The sequence below is a fragment of the Herpailurus yagouaroundi genome, unplaced genomic scaffold (assembly GCF_014898765.1).
Source record: "Herpailurus yagouaroundi ecotype Mexico unplaced genomic scaffold, PumYag 187, whole genome shotgun sequence".
Taxonomy (NCBI): domain Eukaryota; kingdom Metazoa; phylum Chordata; class Mammalia; order Carnivora; family Felidae; genus Herpailurus; species Herpailurus yagouaroundi.
The window spans coordinates 33,207,349-33,224,975 of NW_024412418.1; the positions used below are offsets into that span (position 1 = coordinate 33,207,349).

Below are 17,627 nucleotides of genomic sequence, written 5' to 3' on the forward strand. Positions count from 1 at the left end.
ATGGGAATACAGGAGAATGCTTGCTTCTGAAGGATCCTAGAAACCTAGCTAGTGTCTTCTCCAAGGCAAGGCTATTTGCAGGAGCAGTCTGTTAGAGTGGCAGGAAAGAGAACTCCCTCCTGTAGTATATGATCTTCACTGGCAGGGCTAGAAGGGTTCACACACATATAACTCTGGATCATGAAAAAAAAAATCTGCTAGCTTGTCCCCTTGTCCATATGAAAATCCTACAAATACCTGGGAAGAACTTAATTTAAAAATGAGTCATCAGTTTTCCTCATGTAGGTAAACAAATTCCATTCTTCCAGGAAATCATTCTTGACCCCTCTCACATGCTATATCCAGTCTTCTGACAAATACTGATGGCTCTACTTTCGAAATATACCCAGAATTGATTTCTCATTACTTCCACCATTACCACCCTAGTCTAAGTTCCTGTGCACATCTAGAATACTGCAGTGATTTCATAATGTGTTCTCAATTTTAACATTTGACTATAGTATAGTATTTCTTTCAAATACAGCTGCCTAAGCTACATTAGATCATGTCACTCTAATCAAAGACTCTCTCCAATATCTTCTCAGATAAAATCCAAAGTTCATACCATGGCCTGATGATCTTATTCCTTACTGCTGTCTTTGAACTCATCCCACAACTCTTTGTGGCCCCTAGCTTATTCAATTACTTTCACTGCATCCCTTTATCCTGTTTTTTTTAAAAATATTTATCCCATCTGATATGTTTATTGTGTCACCCCTCCACCAGAATGTAAGCCTCATTAAAGTGGGGACTCAGGGGCGCCTGGGTGGCGCAGTCGGTTAAGCGTCCGACTTCAGCCAGGTCACGATCTCGCCGTCCATGAGTTCGAGCCCCGCGTCAGGCTCTGGGCCGATGGCTCCGAGCCTGGAGCCTGTTTCCGATCCTGTGTCTCCCTCTCTCTCTGCCCTCCCCCGTTCATGCTCTGTCTCTCTCTGTCCCAAAAATAAATAAAAAAACGTTGAAAAAAAAATTAAAAAAAAAAAATAAAGTGGGGACTGATTTTGTTCACCACTGTACTCCCAGTGGCTAGAACAATGCCTGACACATAGTAGGTGGTCAGTAAATATTTGCAGTTGATAAAACAATAAAAAGGAACTAGCACAGGCGTTGTATGAGGATATTACAATAGAGAGGAAAAGATCAAGAAAAATAGACAATAGATGAAGAGCACCAAAAAAAAAAAAAAAAAATTGCCTCAAAGTAGTTGAGAATTATGATCAAAGATTTCATGATAACCTTATCTCTATAAAATAAGAGCAGACATCAGAAATACAAGAGGATATGATGAAACAACAAAGAATGAAATGTGAACTGACAGAACAGGAAAAAATTACAATTCACAAAGATGAATATAAAATTGGAATGATAGAATATACAGTGCTCCACTCACAATAAGGGAGAATACAAAACAGGGATTAAAAATAAAGAAAAATGACATGGAGATAGGAGATGCAACATGCACATAATTGGGAATTCCTAAAGGAGAAAATTTCTTTTCTATTTTTATAGATGAAAGCACTGAGAAACCCCGCTCATATGAAGAATCAGTAATAGGTTTTAGAAACTTTTAGAAACTCAATCCTCTGAACTCTTGGAATCTAGGTCAAACATCATGTGATCTTTCATCAAAATGCATTTCTAGTAAATCAGCTGACAATTCACTTTAACTCTCTACTAATTTTATTGAAGGCATAGAACTGGAAACTACCTGACTTCCATTCAGACTTCAGTATCAACAATATTTCAAATTGTCCCTTTGTTTGGAGCCTTGAAAGACTACCCACTAGGAAGATTAAACACTGTGAGGTTTGGAATGGTGGAGAGGTATGTCCTTTCTTTCCTCTACTGGAAAGTCTACCGTGAAAGGAGAGGTAGATTTCAGGGAGGTCAATTTAGGAACAGGAACACGTGGATGTATAAAAAGTGATTCTGTTGAACCCCTTCATGTACCCCAGAAGTGGATATTCATCTGAAGACTGCTAGTTAACAATGCCAAGTACTGCTAACAGGTCAAGAAAGGAACTGAAAAATACATTTTAGGAAAATGAGAATTATTGATTTGATGCAAGTAGTTTTCAAAGAAATCGTGCCAAGGTTGGGTAGAAACCACACTGAAATGAATTGAGGAGGGAGAGAATGGCAGGAAGACAGTAAAAGAAGCGTTATTAAAATTGGATGTGGAAGGCATGAGATAGGATCACAAAAGCCTATGTATCATCTAGGAACAATTATTTTTAAGATATGTAATACTGGGGGGGGTACAGATATTGACAAAAACGGGACAATAGATTGAGAGATTGAAGACTCAAGGAAAATTAAAAGCATTAGGTTCACAAGAAGATGCAAAGAATTAACTATAGCTAGTATTTATTGAGCACTGAATACCTCCCAGTGTGAAAAAGCATTTAATGTGTTTTATCAGATTCTCACAGTAACATGGAAGGTAGTTGCTATTGCTATCCTCATTTAACAAACAGGGAAAGGAGATCCAGAGAGGTCTAGTTATGCCCAAGGTCACTCAGCGTATTCACGATGGTGGTAGAGCTAGGCTGTGACCTAAAGGAGTGGACCTTTTCCATGGTTGTGAACTTAGAAGGCGAAACTTCTAGGAATTTTTGCCTGATAAAATCTATTTCTTATGTAAGCTAGAAGGCAAGGAAGGACATGTTAAGAATGAAGGAGAAAAGAGAGGGTCACAAGTTTATGAATAAAGGTTTTAAACAATCATTAAATGGGAGAAGAGTTGACTAAACAGTATTAACATGCAGCGTTGATGCCACTAACGCTTTAGTGATACTGGTTTGTACAGTTGGTTTTCTCCAGAAATAATCCATAGAGGGCTGGATATATCTAGGGATAGGATTTTCCAGGAAGGTATGAAAGGAGATCATTTAGGATACTCTTAACAATGATATTGAATTGATAGACCAATTAAAAATCTAGACAGAGTTTATGAATGACAATGACCTAATTTGAAGTGTAAAGGAACAGAACTATCATGATCAGTGGTAATTTCTAAATTAGTGACTTCAGAGGTAAAGTTGTTTATAAATATTGGAAACATCCAGGATATGGTTGTTGTGGAGACAAAGTAATGGAACCAAAGCTCTGTAAGAAGTGGTCATTCAAGTTTAACCAGGTAGTTGAAAATATTTCAAGATTTACTCGAAGAACGTGACCTTTCTGTTCTCAAACTATTGTTTCATCAGAAAAACAATCACTTCAAACTTTCTTCTGTAACTTCCTTTCTTCCAGGTTTAAAAAATTACGGATTTGAGGACTTTTTACCTATTAATACACACAAAATTGGAAATTGTGTTCCTGAAAAACATTTCAATAAAAAGACTAAGTCATTGGCATAATAGGTAAACACTCAGAAGTGTATTTCAGGTAAGAAGTTATGACAGGGCAATTTGTCATTAAACTTTTGAATAGTCTTTCATTGCACAAAAATAATGTTATTTTCCCACCTGATACTTTAGTAGGAATATCAAGATGGCATGGCATCTGTCTTCCTTTAATGTCCCCCCCCCCGAATTTATTAAATTCAGGGGAGAAAAAACACAACCCTGATGTTCATGCTTAAATAGCCATGATGTTTAACGTGCTGCAGAGACATTAGGCCATATGGTGTCCTAAATTTATTCCAACCCTGAATTATGTAAATGTGCAATAATATATGAGTTGGAATCAGAACTTCCCTACTTGGACAAGGTCTTCCAGTGTAGTTATTTTAGAAGGTTCTTCTGTTTACATATTAAGAATCACGACTTAACCCAGTATATTTAAACAGTAAGTTGATGAAAATACTTTTTAAAACATAATCCTGATTTCTCCCTTTTCCATTCTTAAACATAAGTCAGCCTTCATTTACTACTTTAGTTGTAATAAGCAACCCTAGAAACTAGATATTTGAAAATCTGTGGCAGGGACACCTGGGTGGTTTAGTTGGCTAAGCATTCAACTCTTGATTTGGCTCAGGTCCTGAGTTCGAGTCCTGTATCAGGCTTTGTGCTCATAGTGTGGAACCTGCTTGGGATTCTCTCTCCCTCTTTCTGCCCCTCCCCCATTCACATGCTCACTCTTGCTCTTGCACTCAAACTTAAAAAATCTGTGGCCAATTGAAATTTGAATAAAGCGAAATGTATTCAAACCAAGTATCTATTAAATGTCATATATCCTCTCCACTACCCACTGACTTGATATTTTACTCTGCAGGGTAGCACCTATTATAAAACAATACAAGAACTAAGTAAAAGCAAAAGCCAAATGTTGGGGATCTGATGTATGAACAGATTATATAAACCAGTTATCACCTGTTCTAGTTGCTTACACTACTACTATTTTAAATTTCAAAGTGACAAAGGAATTTTTTTTAAATCCAGCACATCCAACACATACTTAAATATCTAGATATATAAAAATTCACCAAACAGATTTTACTCAAGCCTTTGAACATGTTACTTAGAAACATTTTGGACCCAATTATTCAAAGATCATTGACTAGCCCATAATGCAGTTTGTCAGTCTGCTATACAGATCAACCACATAACACCAGTCAGAGGATTCTACTCTTACTCCCACAGAAGCAGCAATAAAATCAGAAAGCAATACTACTTTCCAGTAATTTGATAATCGAGGTAATAGTATTGGGATAAAATGAAGAGAATTTGTTTCAGCTTCTTCAATAAGCCTATTCCTCATTTTTAGATAATGAGGATGAAGGTATCACAAACCAAATATGGGAAACTGCTTTTCTTTATTGAGGGCTTAGGAAGAAAATTAACTTTGGTCACATATTACCATAAAAAAAAAAATCCAGTTTTACATATTCCTAAACAGGACCAAATAATCAGAGAAATAATTTCTTCTGTAAAAATTGGCCAAATTTATCAAAAATCTAACATACAATGTAATTCAAATTATATAAAGACTGCTTGGGATCATAGCATTCCAAAATGTATGATAGTTGCAACTCCATCTTAACCAGTGTGAAAGTATTTGCTCTCATGTTGCTTTGGTCCAAAAGAGTAGAGCTGAATCAGGAAGAGTAAACTAAGTACTTAATCTTTTGCAAACAATTTAGACTGTTATTGGCAGCAGAAATATCCATGATGAATAGTTCTACTACAACAAAGTATAATAACTGAATATTTTTCATGAACACATTACAGTATCAGATAAACTTCTTATAAGAGAAAAATATGAAGGAACAAAAAAGATGAAACAGCTACCACAAGTGTCTCCCCCGTAACTATCTGAAGGGGTAAAAAGGTGAGATTAGAGGTTTGATGATGCTAATATGAAAAGAAATTGAGTATTGTATTTATTTCTTATTTTATACAACTCTTACTCTTTACAAAAATGGTTAATAGTCATGCCCATAAAAGTGTAATCCATGGCATCTGAAAGCAAACACTCTTTGTAATTATTTAAAAGGGCCTTTTTAAAAATTATAATACAAAGGTCTGTGCTCTATAAGCAGTCCTCCACTGTGCATTATAACAATAAGGCTTACTTTTAATACAAAGACTAAGTGTTTGGGAGTTATGAACCACTGGATTTAACAAACATCATTTTATAGTTGCTTTTTGCATCTTTTTTGTTTTTGGGATCCTCCACTTCATCAGGGTGCTCAGTAGCTTGGAGTTCTTCAGCAGATTCTTCTTTCTCTGACTCTGAATCACTTTCAGAGTCATCTGGACTTTCAGGATCAGGTGAATCATCATCATCATCATCATCTCCAGCCACATCACCTTCTCCATCATGATCTTCTACCTATAAACATCAACCAAAAGGCTCTTCTTAAATACGATTACCCAGGACAAAAAACTGGGAAAGACCCTAATTTTTGTCACATTTTTTTTTTTTAATTTTTTTTCAACGTTTTTTATTTATTTTTGGGACAGAGAGAGACAGAGCATGAACGGGCGAGGGGCAGAGAGAGAGGGAGACACAGAATCGGAAACAGGCTCCAGGCTCCGAGCCATCAGCCCAGAGCCCGACGCGGTGCTCGAACTCACGGACCGTGAGATCGTGACCTGGCTGAAGTCGGACGCTTAACCGACTGCGCCACCCAGGCGCCCCTTTTGTCACAGTCTTAAAACAGCTCACTCCCTAGCCATTAAAATCAAGTTTTAAGACTGCTATTATGATCAAGAGATGCCGAGTGAAGACCTGAGGACTCCAGCATTGTCATGTTTTACATATTAGGACTTAACTAGGATTTTGTTCTAAGAAACAGCTTTGAACGGAGGGCCTGAGTGGCTCAGTCAGTTAAACGTCCAACTGTTGATTTTGGCTCAGGTCATCATCTCAGAGTCGGGAGATCAAACCCGCATTGGGCTCTCCATTGGGCACAGAACCTGCTTGGGCAAGGATTCCTGCTCTCAAAAAAAAAAAAAAAAAAAAAAAAAAAAAGAGAAAAAAAGAAACAGCTCTAAAGACCACTCACCTGCTCCCCTCCCTCTAGTTTGAAAGCTACTATATCTTCCTGAAACAATATATATTTTTTGAAGTAAATAAGGCAAGTTAACCACTGACTCATGGAAATGTGGAAAAGTTATCAATGTTTTATGTATGATATTACTTTGGAGTAGTTAACCGGTAGTTATATTATGAATAAGGATCATGGAAAATAGAGAAAGAGGGGCACGTGGGTGGCTCAGTTGGTTAAATGTCCAACTTTGGCTCAGGTCATGATCTCACGGCTTGTGGGTTTAAGCCCTGCGTTGGGCTCTGTGCTGAAAGCTCAAAGCCTGGAGCCTGCTTCATATTCTGTATCTCCCTCTGTCTCTGCCCCTCCCTTGCTCACACTGTGTGTCTCTCTCTCAAAAATGAATAAACATTGAAAAAAAAAAAAAAAAGAAAAAAAAAAAGAAAAAAGAAAAAAAAAAAAAAAAGAGAAAGAATCTCCTAAACTAGTATTTACAAGAACTACTTCCCCTAACCTGTATGTTGTTCATGCTTATTAAAGATATGCCCTGATGTATCTAAGTAGAATTTACAGTAAGCTTCTATCAGAAAACATTTGGAAAACTCACAAAAGTATCTCTTTCCATTATCTACAAAGACCTGTTTGGGCATACAGAAAATTAAGTAACTGTATAAAGAAAGCTTTCTACATAGGATTCTTTTTTTTTTTCCAAAATTTTTTTTACACGTATTTATTTTTGAGAGACAGAGAGAGACAGAGCATGAACAGGGGAGGGGCAAAGAGAGAGGGAGACACAGAATCAGAGGCAGGCTCCAGGCTCTGAGCAGTCAGCACAGAGCCTGACGCGGGGCTCGAACCCACGAACTGTGAGATCATGACCTTAGCTGAAGTCGGACGCTCAACCGACTAAGCCACCCAGGCACCCCTCTACATAGGATTCTTAATTGCTAGAGTAACCTAACAGATATAAAGATATCAATTTAGAAATTATCTTCCCATTTAAAGAAAATGTTAATTACTACCTCACTGAAGCCAAGTCCACAATGTCGTCGATATCTTCCTGATAATTTACTGTCCATACTTTGCTGATATTGAGACTCCAGTTCTTCATTAATTTTCTTGTCTTCTTCCCCTGCATGTCCAGTGTACTTTGGTTATGTTTCAGTCAAATTAATAAAAACATTTGATTACACAAAAAACCCATATTACAGATGCTATTATATTCAGGGCTGATTTCTCTGTGACTAATTTTATAATGAATTTTGTGGATAGGTTTCTCTATACCATAGGTAGTTACCTAACAGGCATAAAATAATTGAAAGATGTATTTATGATTACTTCTTTAGTAACCAACCCTCTAAACTACAAGTGTTTATAAAAGATGAAGAACTTATATTTTTTTATGTAAGAACTTAAACCCAGACCCACAGTCTCAAAACTGAAGTTCAGATACTGTAAATACTAATTACTAAGAACTTTGGGCCTTAGATGTTTTATAGTTTATTTATAGTCTAATAAATAACTGTTCTCTTGAAAGTTAGAGTTTTCTCCCACATTCAAAAAACCACCAACAAACAAAAGCTTCTGTCTTTGAACAGAAACAATGAAAAGGCAGGCAACTCTGTTCAGAGAATGGATAAGTAAAATGACACTGTAATGGCTCTACTTTCTTACATATCAGTTTACTGAAGCAACATAAACTCCTTTAAAATTCTGTTGTTATTACATACCATTTGATGCATTATTTTTATATATACTGTGGCTTATGTAAATTATGAAGCAATATACTAAACTACCTATGAACTTACTACTCAAGAACTAGAGCATTACAAATGCCATCAAAGCTTTGTGAGTATGCCATTTTAATTTGTAAATGAGAAATTTAATTTTAATCATAAATGGTAGTGTCTGCATTATTTTTATTCATAAATTCTACAGTTTTAAAGAATAAATGCAGCAGTTAAATAGTTTTCCATTCTGCAAAGCTCAGGGATTCTTTTTGCCTTTTCTACCAATGCAAATCAATTTAAAATAATTGTTTAACATTAGAAAAATGAAACACCTATTAATTTTCAAAAATGTGCTACATATTCTAGGTCAGTATAAGGTGAATTTAAATAATTTAACTAGAAGATTTGTTAAATATGATCCAGATCATTATGCCCTGTTATTAATAATGTCCAAGATTAGGGTCAATTTTAAGTAGGAGAAAATTTCATTTGACAGCAGCCTGAATTCAAATCCAAACTCTTCATTTTCGGCTTTTACTTGAAAGGTTTTTTATCTGAAATTAAAAGTTAATTTCTTCAGGCTTTGCAACAAGTTTATATTCTTTAAGGATTTCAAAATAAAACTTAGTGAATAAGTTCAAAACCAGTTTAATATACCAACTAGAACACCATACATTAAATAATTTATAAAATAAAATACATAAATTCAATACATACCGTAACTGGCATTATGAGTCATAAAACCTCACTATAATTAAAATGTTATAAATCAGTAAAAATGAAGACAGAAAAAAATTTCTTAGTTAGATTATCATGGATATATACTCTCAAATATTTAAAAACTAAAGTATATGCTAATTGTTACATGATATACACGTTTACATATACATTTCCAATTCTAATATTTAACCACGAATACAATTATACAAGTCAGAATATCCTGAAATACATACAAATATTTCATATTCCAAATCTAGCATTACCTCTTAAATTATATTTTACTTTCTTACCTGTTCGGAAGTGAGATGTTGATTTGTGATCTCCTATAACAAGACGTCCAGTATGTTCTTTCTGTAAGAAAGTAGAAAATATACTAGAATTTGAGACCACTAATTTAAAATAATTAATGAGTGTCTACTATGTACCCAACGCTGTTCCAGGCTTCTGGGATACAGCAAAGAAAAAGAACCAAATTGAGATCCATAGCTTTATAGAACTTACATTCTAGCAAAGGTAGAGATAAGGAAGGGAAATGAAATCAATAAGCAAATATATAGTATGTTAGAAGCTTATGTCATTAAAACAAATACACAGAGCAGAGAAAGGAAGTAGAGAGTATGTTGAGATCATGCTGGAATTTCAAATAGGATAGAAAACTAAAAAATTGAGTCGATATAAACATTTTCTTTCCTAAAAGGCCAATTAATGGGTTGCTTTAACTCTCCCACCTCCTCTTTCTGATCCTCAGGCACATCTCTTAGGGAGAAAACAAATGAAATTATTTAGATAGATAAAAATGAAGTAACTGACAGACATATAATAAACAAAGAGTATACAAAATAAAAATAATCACTATATCACAATCAAATATCCAGCTATTATTTGACTACAATAAATACCCTATCTTAAACTGTCAAAAAGAACAGAATTTAAAATAATCTAATTCTATAAAACATAAAAATAAATCCTGATTCAACATTACTAATTATCAGGCTACATAATTACTCTCAATTACCAGTTACAACCCACTCTTTATAGTTCATATAGATCAATGACTCAATATACTGCTTCTTTAGATTGCAGAAGATACCCCATTAACAAGATTTGAAAATATATAATGCATCAAGTTATTTGAGGATGAGGACAGTAGTGCACTGGTCTATTTATACTTTCAGTTGGTTCTCCCTCTCACCAGTAAAATACTCATGGTAGCTGGCTAGGCTTAGGAATATAAATATACGTGGTGGCCACAAAACAGAATAAATCTCAACAGTCTATATAAAAGATCAAAGCTACAATCTTGGCCTTTCTAGGAAAGAATTTAACATACGCTAAAGAAATGAATTACTAGTAGCCAAATTTCTTCTTAATTGTTTGATTTGTTCTCCCCCCCCCCCAACCCCAATTTTAATGAGATATATTTGACTACTGGTAGCTAAATTTCATACACTTTATGTTAGGGGATTCTTCCTAAATACCTGAAGAGTTTTCATTCTACTAGGTTGAGTATGCCCCCTAAATTATTACTTTACATACTCTTAGAAAATATTTTATTTGCGTGAATCAAGAGTAACTTCACATTACTTTCTAGGATACATTACAAATTAAAAATTTTGTTTATTTTTGAGAAGGAGGGAGCATACATGTGAGTGGGGGAGGAGCAGAGAGAGGGAGACAGCATCTAAAGAAGGTTCTGCACCATCAGCACAGAGCCCAATGTGGAGTTTGAGCTCATGAACTGTGAGATCACGACCTAAGCCAAAATCAAGAGTTGGATGCTTTGCTTTACCAACTGAGCCACCCAGGCACCCCAATAAATTACAAAATTGTTGGGAAATATGAATTAATGAGATATTATACAAATGAATCCTTATTTAGGCCTTACTGTGTTGCATGATGTCTCCCTACCCTGAACCCCATTGTTCTAGTCTGGCTAACTCCTCTTCGTTTTACCAATTCTATTTCTGGAATGCTTTCTTGTACCATTGAGGCAGTTAGCTACCCTTGTCTGATTCACAGCACTATGTGCATAGTTCTTTCACAGCAATTATAATTCTACATTATCTAGTTTCCTATACATGAAGGCTCTAAACACGTTAATGATCTATGTGATCCAAGACCTAGTATACAGTACCTGGCACAGAGTAGACAGCCAATAATTGTTGGTTAATGAGTAAGATAAAAATGTGTGTCCACACACAGACCTGTAGACAAAGGTCCACAGCAGTACCATTCGTAAGAGCCAAAGAGTGGAAAACCCCAAGCGTCCATCAACAATGAGGGGATTAAAAAAAATTGTTGGTAAAATATATGAATGAATCCCTGTATGAATAAAGACAAAGCGCAGAATTTAGTTTTGACGAACTTAACCAACTGAGCCACCCAGGCGCCCTGTTGACGAGCTTAAAAGAGAAAAATTTTCTTATTTTATCCACATTTGGTTTGCACAAAGATTTTTGGGACAATGTTAGGAAAATAAATTTACTTGCTTATACAAAATAAATACCTAGAGATACCTGTATTTGCATGTAAAAATTATTGCTAGGAACAAGAGGTATTTTCTCCACTAATGTTTTCCTGGCACCCATGGCTTGTATTTCCTACTGTGATAATGAAACTGAAAGGGATTTCAAACTATACTGAAAATTCTAAAAATTAAGTTTTGGGGGCACCTGGTGGTTCACTCAGTTGCGCGTCTTGACTCTTGATTTCAGTTCAGGTCATGATCTTAGTTCATGAGATCGAGTTCCACATCAGGCTCCACATCAGGTTCTGAGCTGACAATGCAGAGTCTGTTTGGGATTCTCTCTCTCCTCTCTACTCCTCCCCTGCTTGCACTCTCTCTCTCAAAATAAATGAATAAACATTAATAAAAATTTTTTTAAAAATTAAATTTTTGATAAAAGCTTGGTTACTACATCAAAGGCTGGCGAGAGCTATAAAATATGAAAGGACTACCATTTGGTCTCCCCAGAAATACCTTCTATTAAATCATTAGGCTAACAGCCAATCATAAACTTTGTTCCACTGCAATCTCCTCAAACCAAAGTTTTACTCTGTTCAATCTCTAAGCCTTACTGCCCCGTGGCACTGAGAATCCTATAAGTGGTTCAGAAATAGTATACATTTTAAGTGTTTGGTTAGGTCAGCTGTGTTTCCCAAAGCCAAAAGTAATAATGCAGACCAAGAAAATGAGATCCAAATATATTGTCTGGGTCACTCAACAGACAAAATAAGGGTATTACTTTCACAGAAAAGACTTTAAAAAATACATACTGTTTGATGCTTACCTTTCCTGCGCCCATAAGTCTCAAGAACTTTTGTTTTCTTTCCTCATTACCTAAGTCTGCTGCTTCCCAATTGCTAGATCCAAGCTGCAAAAGAAATTTGCCAATTAATTTTTTTGCACAATACTTAAATATTTAAAGTCTACCCATAACTCCCAATGAGTTTTTTTTCCCCCCTCCCTGTCATTTTTAACTATAAACAGGGCTCACTGTTTTTGTTTAGGAAGTTAAGCACATACATCATATTCAAACTTAAATATACTCCTTTTCTGTTACCTCAAGGCAGAATCCTTTAGTTCTTTTGCAGCCAGAGCTCTGAATTCTCAAAAGTCTGCATTTATCAGAATCACCTGGAGGGTGTATTAAAACCCAAACTACTACGCTATAACCCAGGAATTTTAGATCTAGTAAGTGTGGGGTGGGGCTCAAGGATTTCATTTCTAACAAATTCCTAAGTGAAGATGATGCTGTTGATGTTGACATGGGGAACCACACTTTGAGACCTACTACCTTGAAGCCTTGCAGGGCCCTAGAGTACCTAGGATTTTGAACCCAGAGGCTGCCACAGTTGTTAGTTGGAGTTAGTTAAGCTCTGGTGATATTCTAAGAACAGTGTAACATCAGAATCTAATGGACCCAATTTTAGGTTTTCAGTTTCTATTTTGTGCAGTTCTAGTTATCTGTGAGGATTGATATGTTAAGACTTATCAATTCTTTCCTAAAGGTCTTCTGAAGAACAGAAAACTTATTTTATTTTATTTATTTATTTTTTTTTCAACGTTTATTTATTTTTGGGACAGAGAGAGACAGAGCATGAACGGGGGAGGGGCAGAGAGAGAGGGAGACACAGAATTGGAAACAGGCTCCAGGCTCTGAGCCATCAGCCCAGAGCCCGACGTGGGGCTCGAACTCACGGACCGCGAGATCGTGACCTGGCTGAAGTCGGACGCTTAACCGACTGCGCCACCCAGGCGCCCCAGAAAACTTATTTTAAAAAACAGTAAAACTCATTCTACCCTATAATTATCAAATGGTCAGTTGAGCCCTTTTACAAATCTAAGAATTACGGAATCCTAGTGATCATATTTTTCCCTACATTTTGAAACAAAGGTAGGAAATATTTCATTATGATTCATTAGTTATTGCCAACTATGCTAAAAATGACTAAAATAAGAAAACAGAAAAATGGTAGAAGAGTTTTCTCATGTTGTCCAAAGTACTGCATCATCTTTCAAGATATCACTCCTCTGTTGTGTGCTTCTAGCTGTCACGGACAGAGTTGAGAGTCCAAAATTTTTCACTTCTACTCTTAATGGCAACTGGGTAAAAAGTGAAAACTGACAGCAGTCATTTCACAATTATTAGATGAATAAAATGAATGCAAAATGGTAGGTAGTGTACCCTAAACTAACAATGGCAAAATTAACTGTATATGCAAAACTCTTAGACTATGAATTTTTGGATGATGAAACACTAGATGACTTTTCTCCAACCCAGGAATCAACAAGAGACAAAGGAAAAGAAAGAAAGAAAAAAAAAAAAAGACAAAAAAAAAATGGCACTCTTATCTAAAGAGTCATTCAGCAGGGAGGACTTCATCTTGCAATACTGTGCAATAAGAGCCTGAACTATCCTGTTTTTCTAAAAATATGTATGCCTGTTTCATCTCTTATGGTATTTATAACCAAAATTTACTTGATAGCATTTGAAACTGGACAGTGCTGAAGGCAGATATGTATACAAAGGTGACTGGAAGAAATGTGGAAATGAAAACATTCATTGGATTCAACTTTGTAATTGAGTTTATAATCTAAAAATGAAAATGTTTAAAAATATGGAGCAAAGATGACAACCCCCATTTTCAACACAAAATCATGAGCACAAAGGTGTATGTACTGTATTTTGATGATGCAAATGCTAGAACTGCAAACAATAAAACTAAAATCTATTAGAAATTTAAAATCTGAAATTATATGTTCCAGTTTTACACACAACTGACAAGCAGTTAGCTGTATTCAGAGGCTGCTAATCATTTTGGGTAAATATGTCACGAAAATCAGGAAACTGTGTAACAGAAATTTGGGTTTGCTATGTTTACATTCATATTAAAATTTTCAATAAAATTGTTTTTTGCTGTCTTTATTCTTCTGGGAATTATGTGTAGCAGATTTACAGAATATAAAAGAAATGATGGTGACCATTTCTCTGAGGATATGAGAGTTAAAGTATTTGTACAACAATGGACACTCACTGATGGTCCTTTAAATTCCTTTTGGTTGGGAGCTTATATGCTTTCATGATTCTGGCTACCTAACTTGCAGAGCTCTACTTTCCATCTGACAACTCATATCTTTTTATAAGCCAGTTAATTCTTAACTATTTCTGGCTGACCATAGTTAAGAAATAAAAGGCAAAGTACTAGTGAAGCTTAAGTTCTGATTCTCACTACATCACTTGCTCTCTGTGAGCCTGGACCTGACATTTAATTTCTTAGTTTTCATTCCTTATCTACATTAAGAAACTTCTTTAAAAGACTATCTTAATAACAAAACCCAAGAACTGCATAGTGTTTTACAACTTACAAACGACTGTTCACTTCCATTCTCTCAAGAATCCATTTAATAAATAAGAACACTGAGGCAAAGGGACTTAAAAACTTAAGTTGCTTACTCTGATCCTCTTGCCTTAAGTTTTTTGCTCTTTCCACATCATATCGTACATGATCAAATGGGACAGAATACGTGGAAGTACTTTTTGAACTACAGTTATAAAAGTTATGGAATCAAGGTAAAAACAAAACTGTCTAAAAGCCAAAACTTTTCTGAACCATTTCTATTAAAAGAGCAAGTATCTTCAATGTCTTTACATAAGTAATCCTATCCTTTACAATATCTGATCCTAATGTTTTTTCCAATCAAGTCCTGGTTCTTCCTTCCAAAGACATTAGCATACAACACCAAGTACCTTGCCCAAATGCTGCATTCTCAAAAGCTCATGGGTGCCTGATAGATTCTTAGAGGGTCTCCATGAGTTACTACAATTAACTTTCTCTCTCCTCCTACTTCCTACATAGCTTTCATTTCTTCAAACCAATGAGGCCATTTTTAAATTCTTTACCCTTAAAACCTTTTAGTACAGAATTACAGTCAATTACCTCCTCCTGAATACATATGCTAGTAACTCTTAGAATTTACTTCTAACACTGTCAGCATTTTCCTAGAGCTGGATTCCATGTTTAATACCTACTTTTAATATCTCTCAAAATGTGTTACCCTCATTTAATATGTGAGGTCAGTAGGCAAAAAAAAAACAAAAACACTTTATCTTTTACATGCAATGGATGCTCATTAGAAACTGATGACCAACTACAACTTTAATTATAATTGATTTTCTACAATTTAGGTATGTATTTCAAAAGTATATTTTTAAAATTCTGTATACAGCATTTAAAATATTTTTAAAAGAAGTACTTAAAGATAACTCCCAATTACCAGTAAAATACTCACCTGAAACTGACTTAAAAAAAAAAAAAAAAAACACTATCAAAAGACAAGTTACTCTACTGCACTTTAACATAAAATTAGCAACATAATCATTTTTAGAGTCTGTTAAAGTTGCAGGGCCTAATCCTGAATTGCAACTATAACCATCTCCTTCAACTGACAATGCTTATAAAATTGGAAAAGATCTTAAAGGTCATCTAGTTTAAACTGATCCCATCAGACAGAAGCTGTTAGAGTTAATTACTTAATCCCTTTAACTTTGTTAAATTACCTAACATCAAGAGTTTTCTGTTAAGCTAAAAGATTGTTTGTTTCTGAGTCTAGCAAAACAGGTGCCACAGTTAAATACCACGAGGAAAACACTGTAATAGCTTTTAAAATGGCACCCAGGTTACTCAAATGCCTTTAGACAAATGCCTGACAAGTACTGGATTGCCATATTAACAAGATCTAAAGCCAGAAGCAGGTAAGAACATGGCACATGAAAAAATCTCTCATTATGTAATTATTCACCTCCAAATCTTTACTGATTACTAATCTTTCTGCAGAGCTAAATTTAATTTAAGGACCTTGGTATTCTAGTCTTAACACCAACCACCACCCATCCAAAGTGGGGTGGGTCTTAACATCGTCTCATTTGCTACAACTTATATACAACCGTAGTCTTTAATGAGCTTTTTAATGGTTCACTAAGGAAGGTATTATGAAAGGTACTGAACTGCACTATAGAAATAAAGAACTCTACATGTTCAGAAATTAATAGTGCTTTAAACAATAACTGAAAGAAAACTAGATGTCCTTTTATCATCCTTAAAAATGGCATTTCGATGCCCCCCGCGCCCCAAAATTTCTCAATCAACGTTCCCAAGGCGTTTATTCATTGTATGAAGGACCTAGTTTTCCGTTTACTGCAGTCTCCATGACACTGCGCTAAGAGCCAGGACAAATATACAAAAAGACTTAGGGACAAGCACCGTCCTTCATTTTTGAATTCCCAACACCTGGCATAGCAGTAAATATTTAATGGATTACTTTAAGGAATGGTTTGCTATTTAAGCTGACAAGCTTTGGGTTGGGGGGTGGGGGAGAAAGGTGGCTGAAATCAAAATGGGCTTCTAGGTCTTAACATCTTAGACCTCGCCACCATGCGTCAGTAAGAAATTACTCCCCTGGTACAATATTCGGTTCAATACTGTTTTCCGTTTACTCTTTATAGTACATTGCAAAAGTAATAACGGCCGGAAAATCTGTCCAAACGTGCACCACATCTTGACATTGTCACAGGATCATTTTAAACCTCAAACAGGGAGGATCCTGCCATCCCTATCCTAACTAGAAAGGCCCGACAAAGAAGCTTCATCAGCCCCCAAATAAGCTACTCGACCCTCTTAGGACTTCCTTTCTCGAACCCCCTTCCTACGCAGGTCTCTGGCTCTTAGGGTGTAGACCTCTTAAACCTTCCGACACTCAATTAAGGAAGGGAGACATTTCCCAGTCATTCTTCTGGTTCCTCCCCCTCGGCCCTCCCCCTTCGGGCCACCTCAGACGCTTCCTCTTGCTTAATCCACCCTTCCCGGCCTACCCCAGCCTTTAGTAGGCCTCAACCCTCATCCACTCCGCCATTGTTATTTACATCGTCGTCTGGGGAGGCTGAACGCTTCACCCCGTGCGGATGGGACTCCCTGGCAGCACTCATCGTTGCGGAGACCCCGACGGGCAACGCCGAACCCACTCGCCGTTCTCTTCAGCCCCAGCACCAGCAGCCTGCAACCTGCCACGGGCCCAAGCAGCGCCACTCCAGAACGCAGAGCCCCTCCAGGCCTTCTCCGCCACAGTCGTCACCGCCGCGGCTACTCGCCACTACGGAGCACTCTGGCAGTTGTAGTTTTCCGGCTCAATCCATACCGACTAG

General features: G+C 36.2%; 1 protein-coding gene across 1 annotated transcript; it reads right to left on the minus strand.

Moving 5' to 3' along the window:
• Nucleotides 1-4,457: 4,457 nt before the first annotated feature.
• CUNH11orf58 (chromosome unknown C11orf58 homolog) lies at nucleotides 4,458-17,539 on the minus strand. Its single transcript, XM_040495739.1, has 5 exons — nucleotides 17,349-17,539; nucleotides 12,216-12,299; nucleotides 9,216-9,276; nucleotides 7,498-7,607; nucleotides 4,458-5,817 (listed from the first exon to the last, which is right to left on the minus strand). Exons 1-5 carry the CDS (start codon nucleotides 17,409-17,411, stop codon nucleotides 5,587-5,589), a joined length of 549 nt encoding a protein of 182 aa, XP_040351673.1. The 5' UTR covers nucleotides 17,412-17,539; the 3' UTR covers nucleotides 4,458-5,586.
• Between the last annotated feature and the right edge of the window lie 88 nt (nucleotides 17,540-17,627).

What these genes read in the sequence shown, in the direction of transcription:
- CUNH11orf58 (XM_040495739.1), bottom strand. Translation starts at nt 17,411, where the DNA reads ATGAGTGCTGCCAGGGAGTCCCATCCGCACGGGGTGAAGCGTTCAGCC. An exon ending in GACTTATGGGCGCAGGAAAG is followed by an intron (nt 9,277 to 12,215) that starts GTAAGCATCAAA and finishes ACTTTCTTACAG; the next exon opens with AAAGAACATACTGGACGTCT. An exon ending in AACATCTCACTTCCGAACAG is followed by an intron (nt 7,608 to 9,215) that starts GTAAGAAAGTAA and finishes CTGGACATGCAG; the next exon opens with GGGAAGAAGACAAGAAAATT.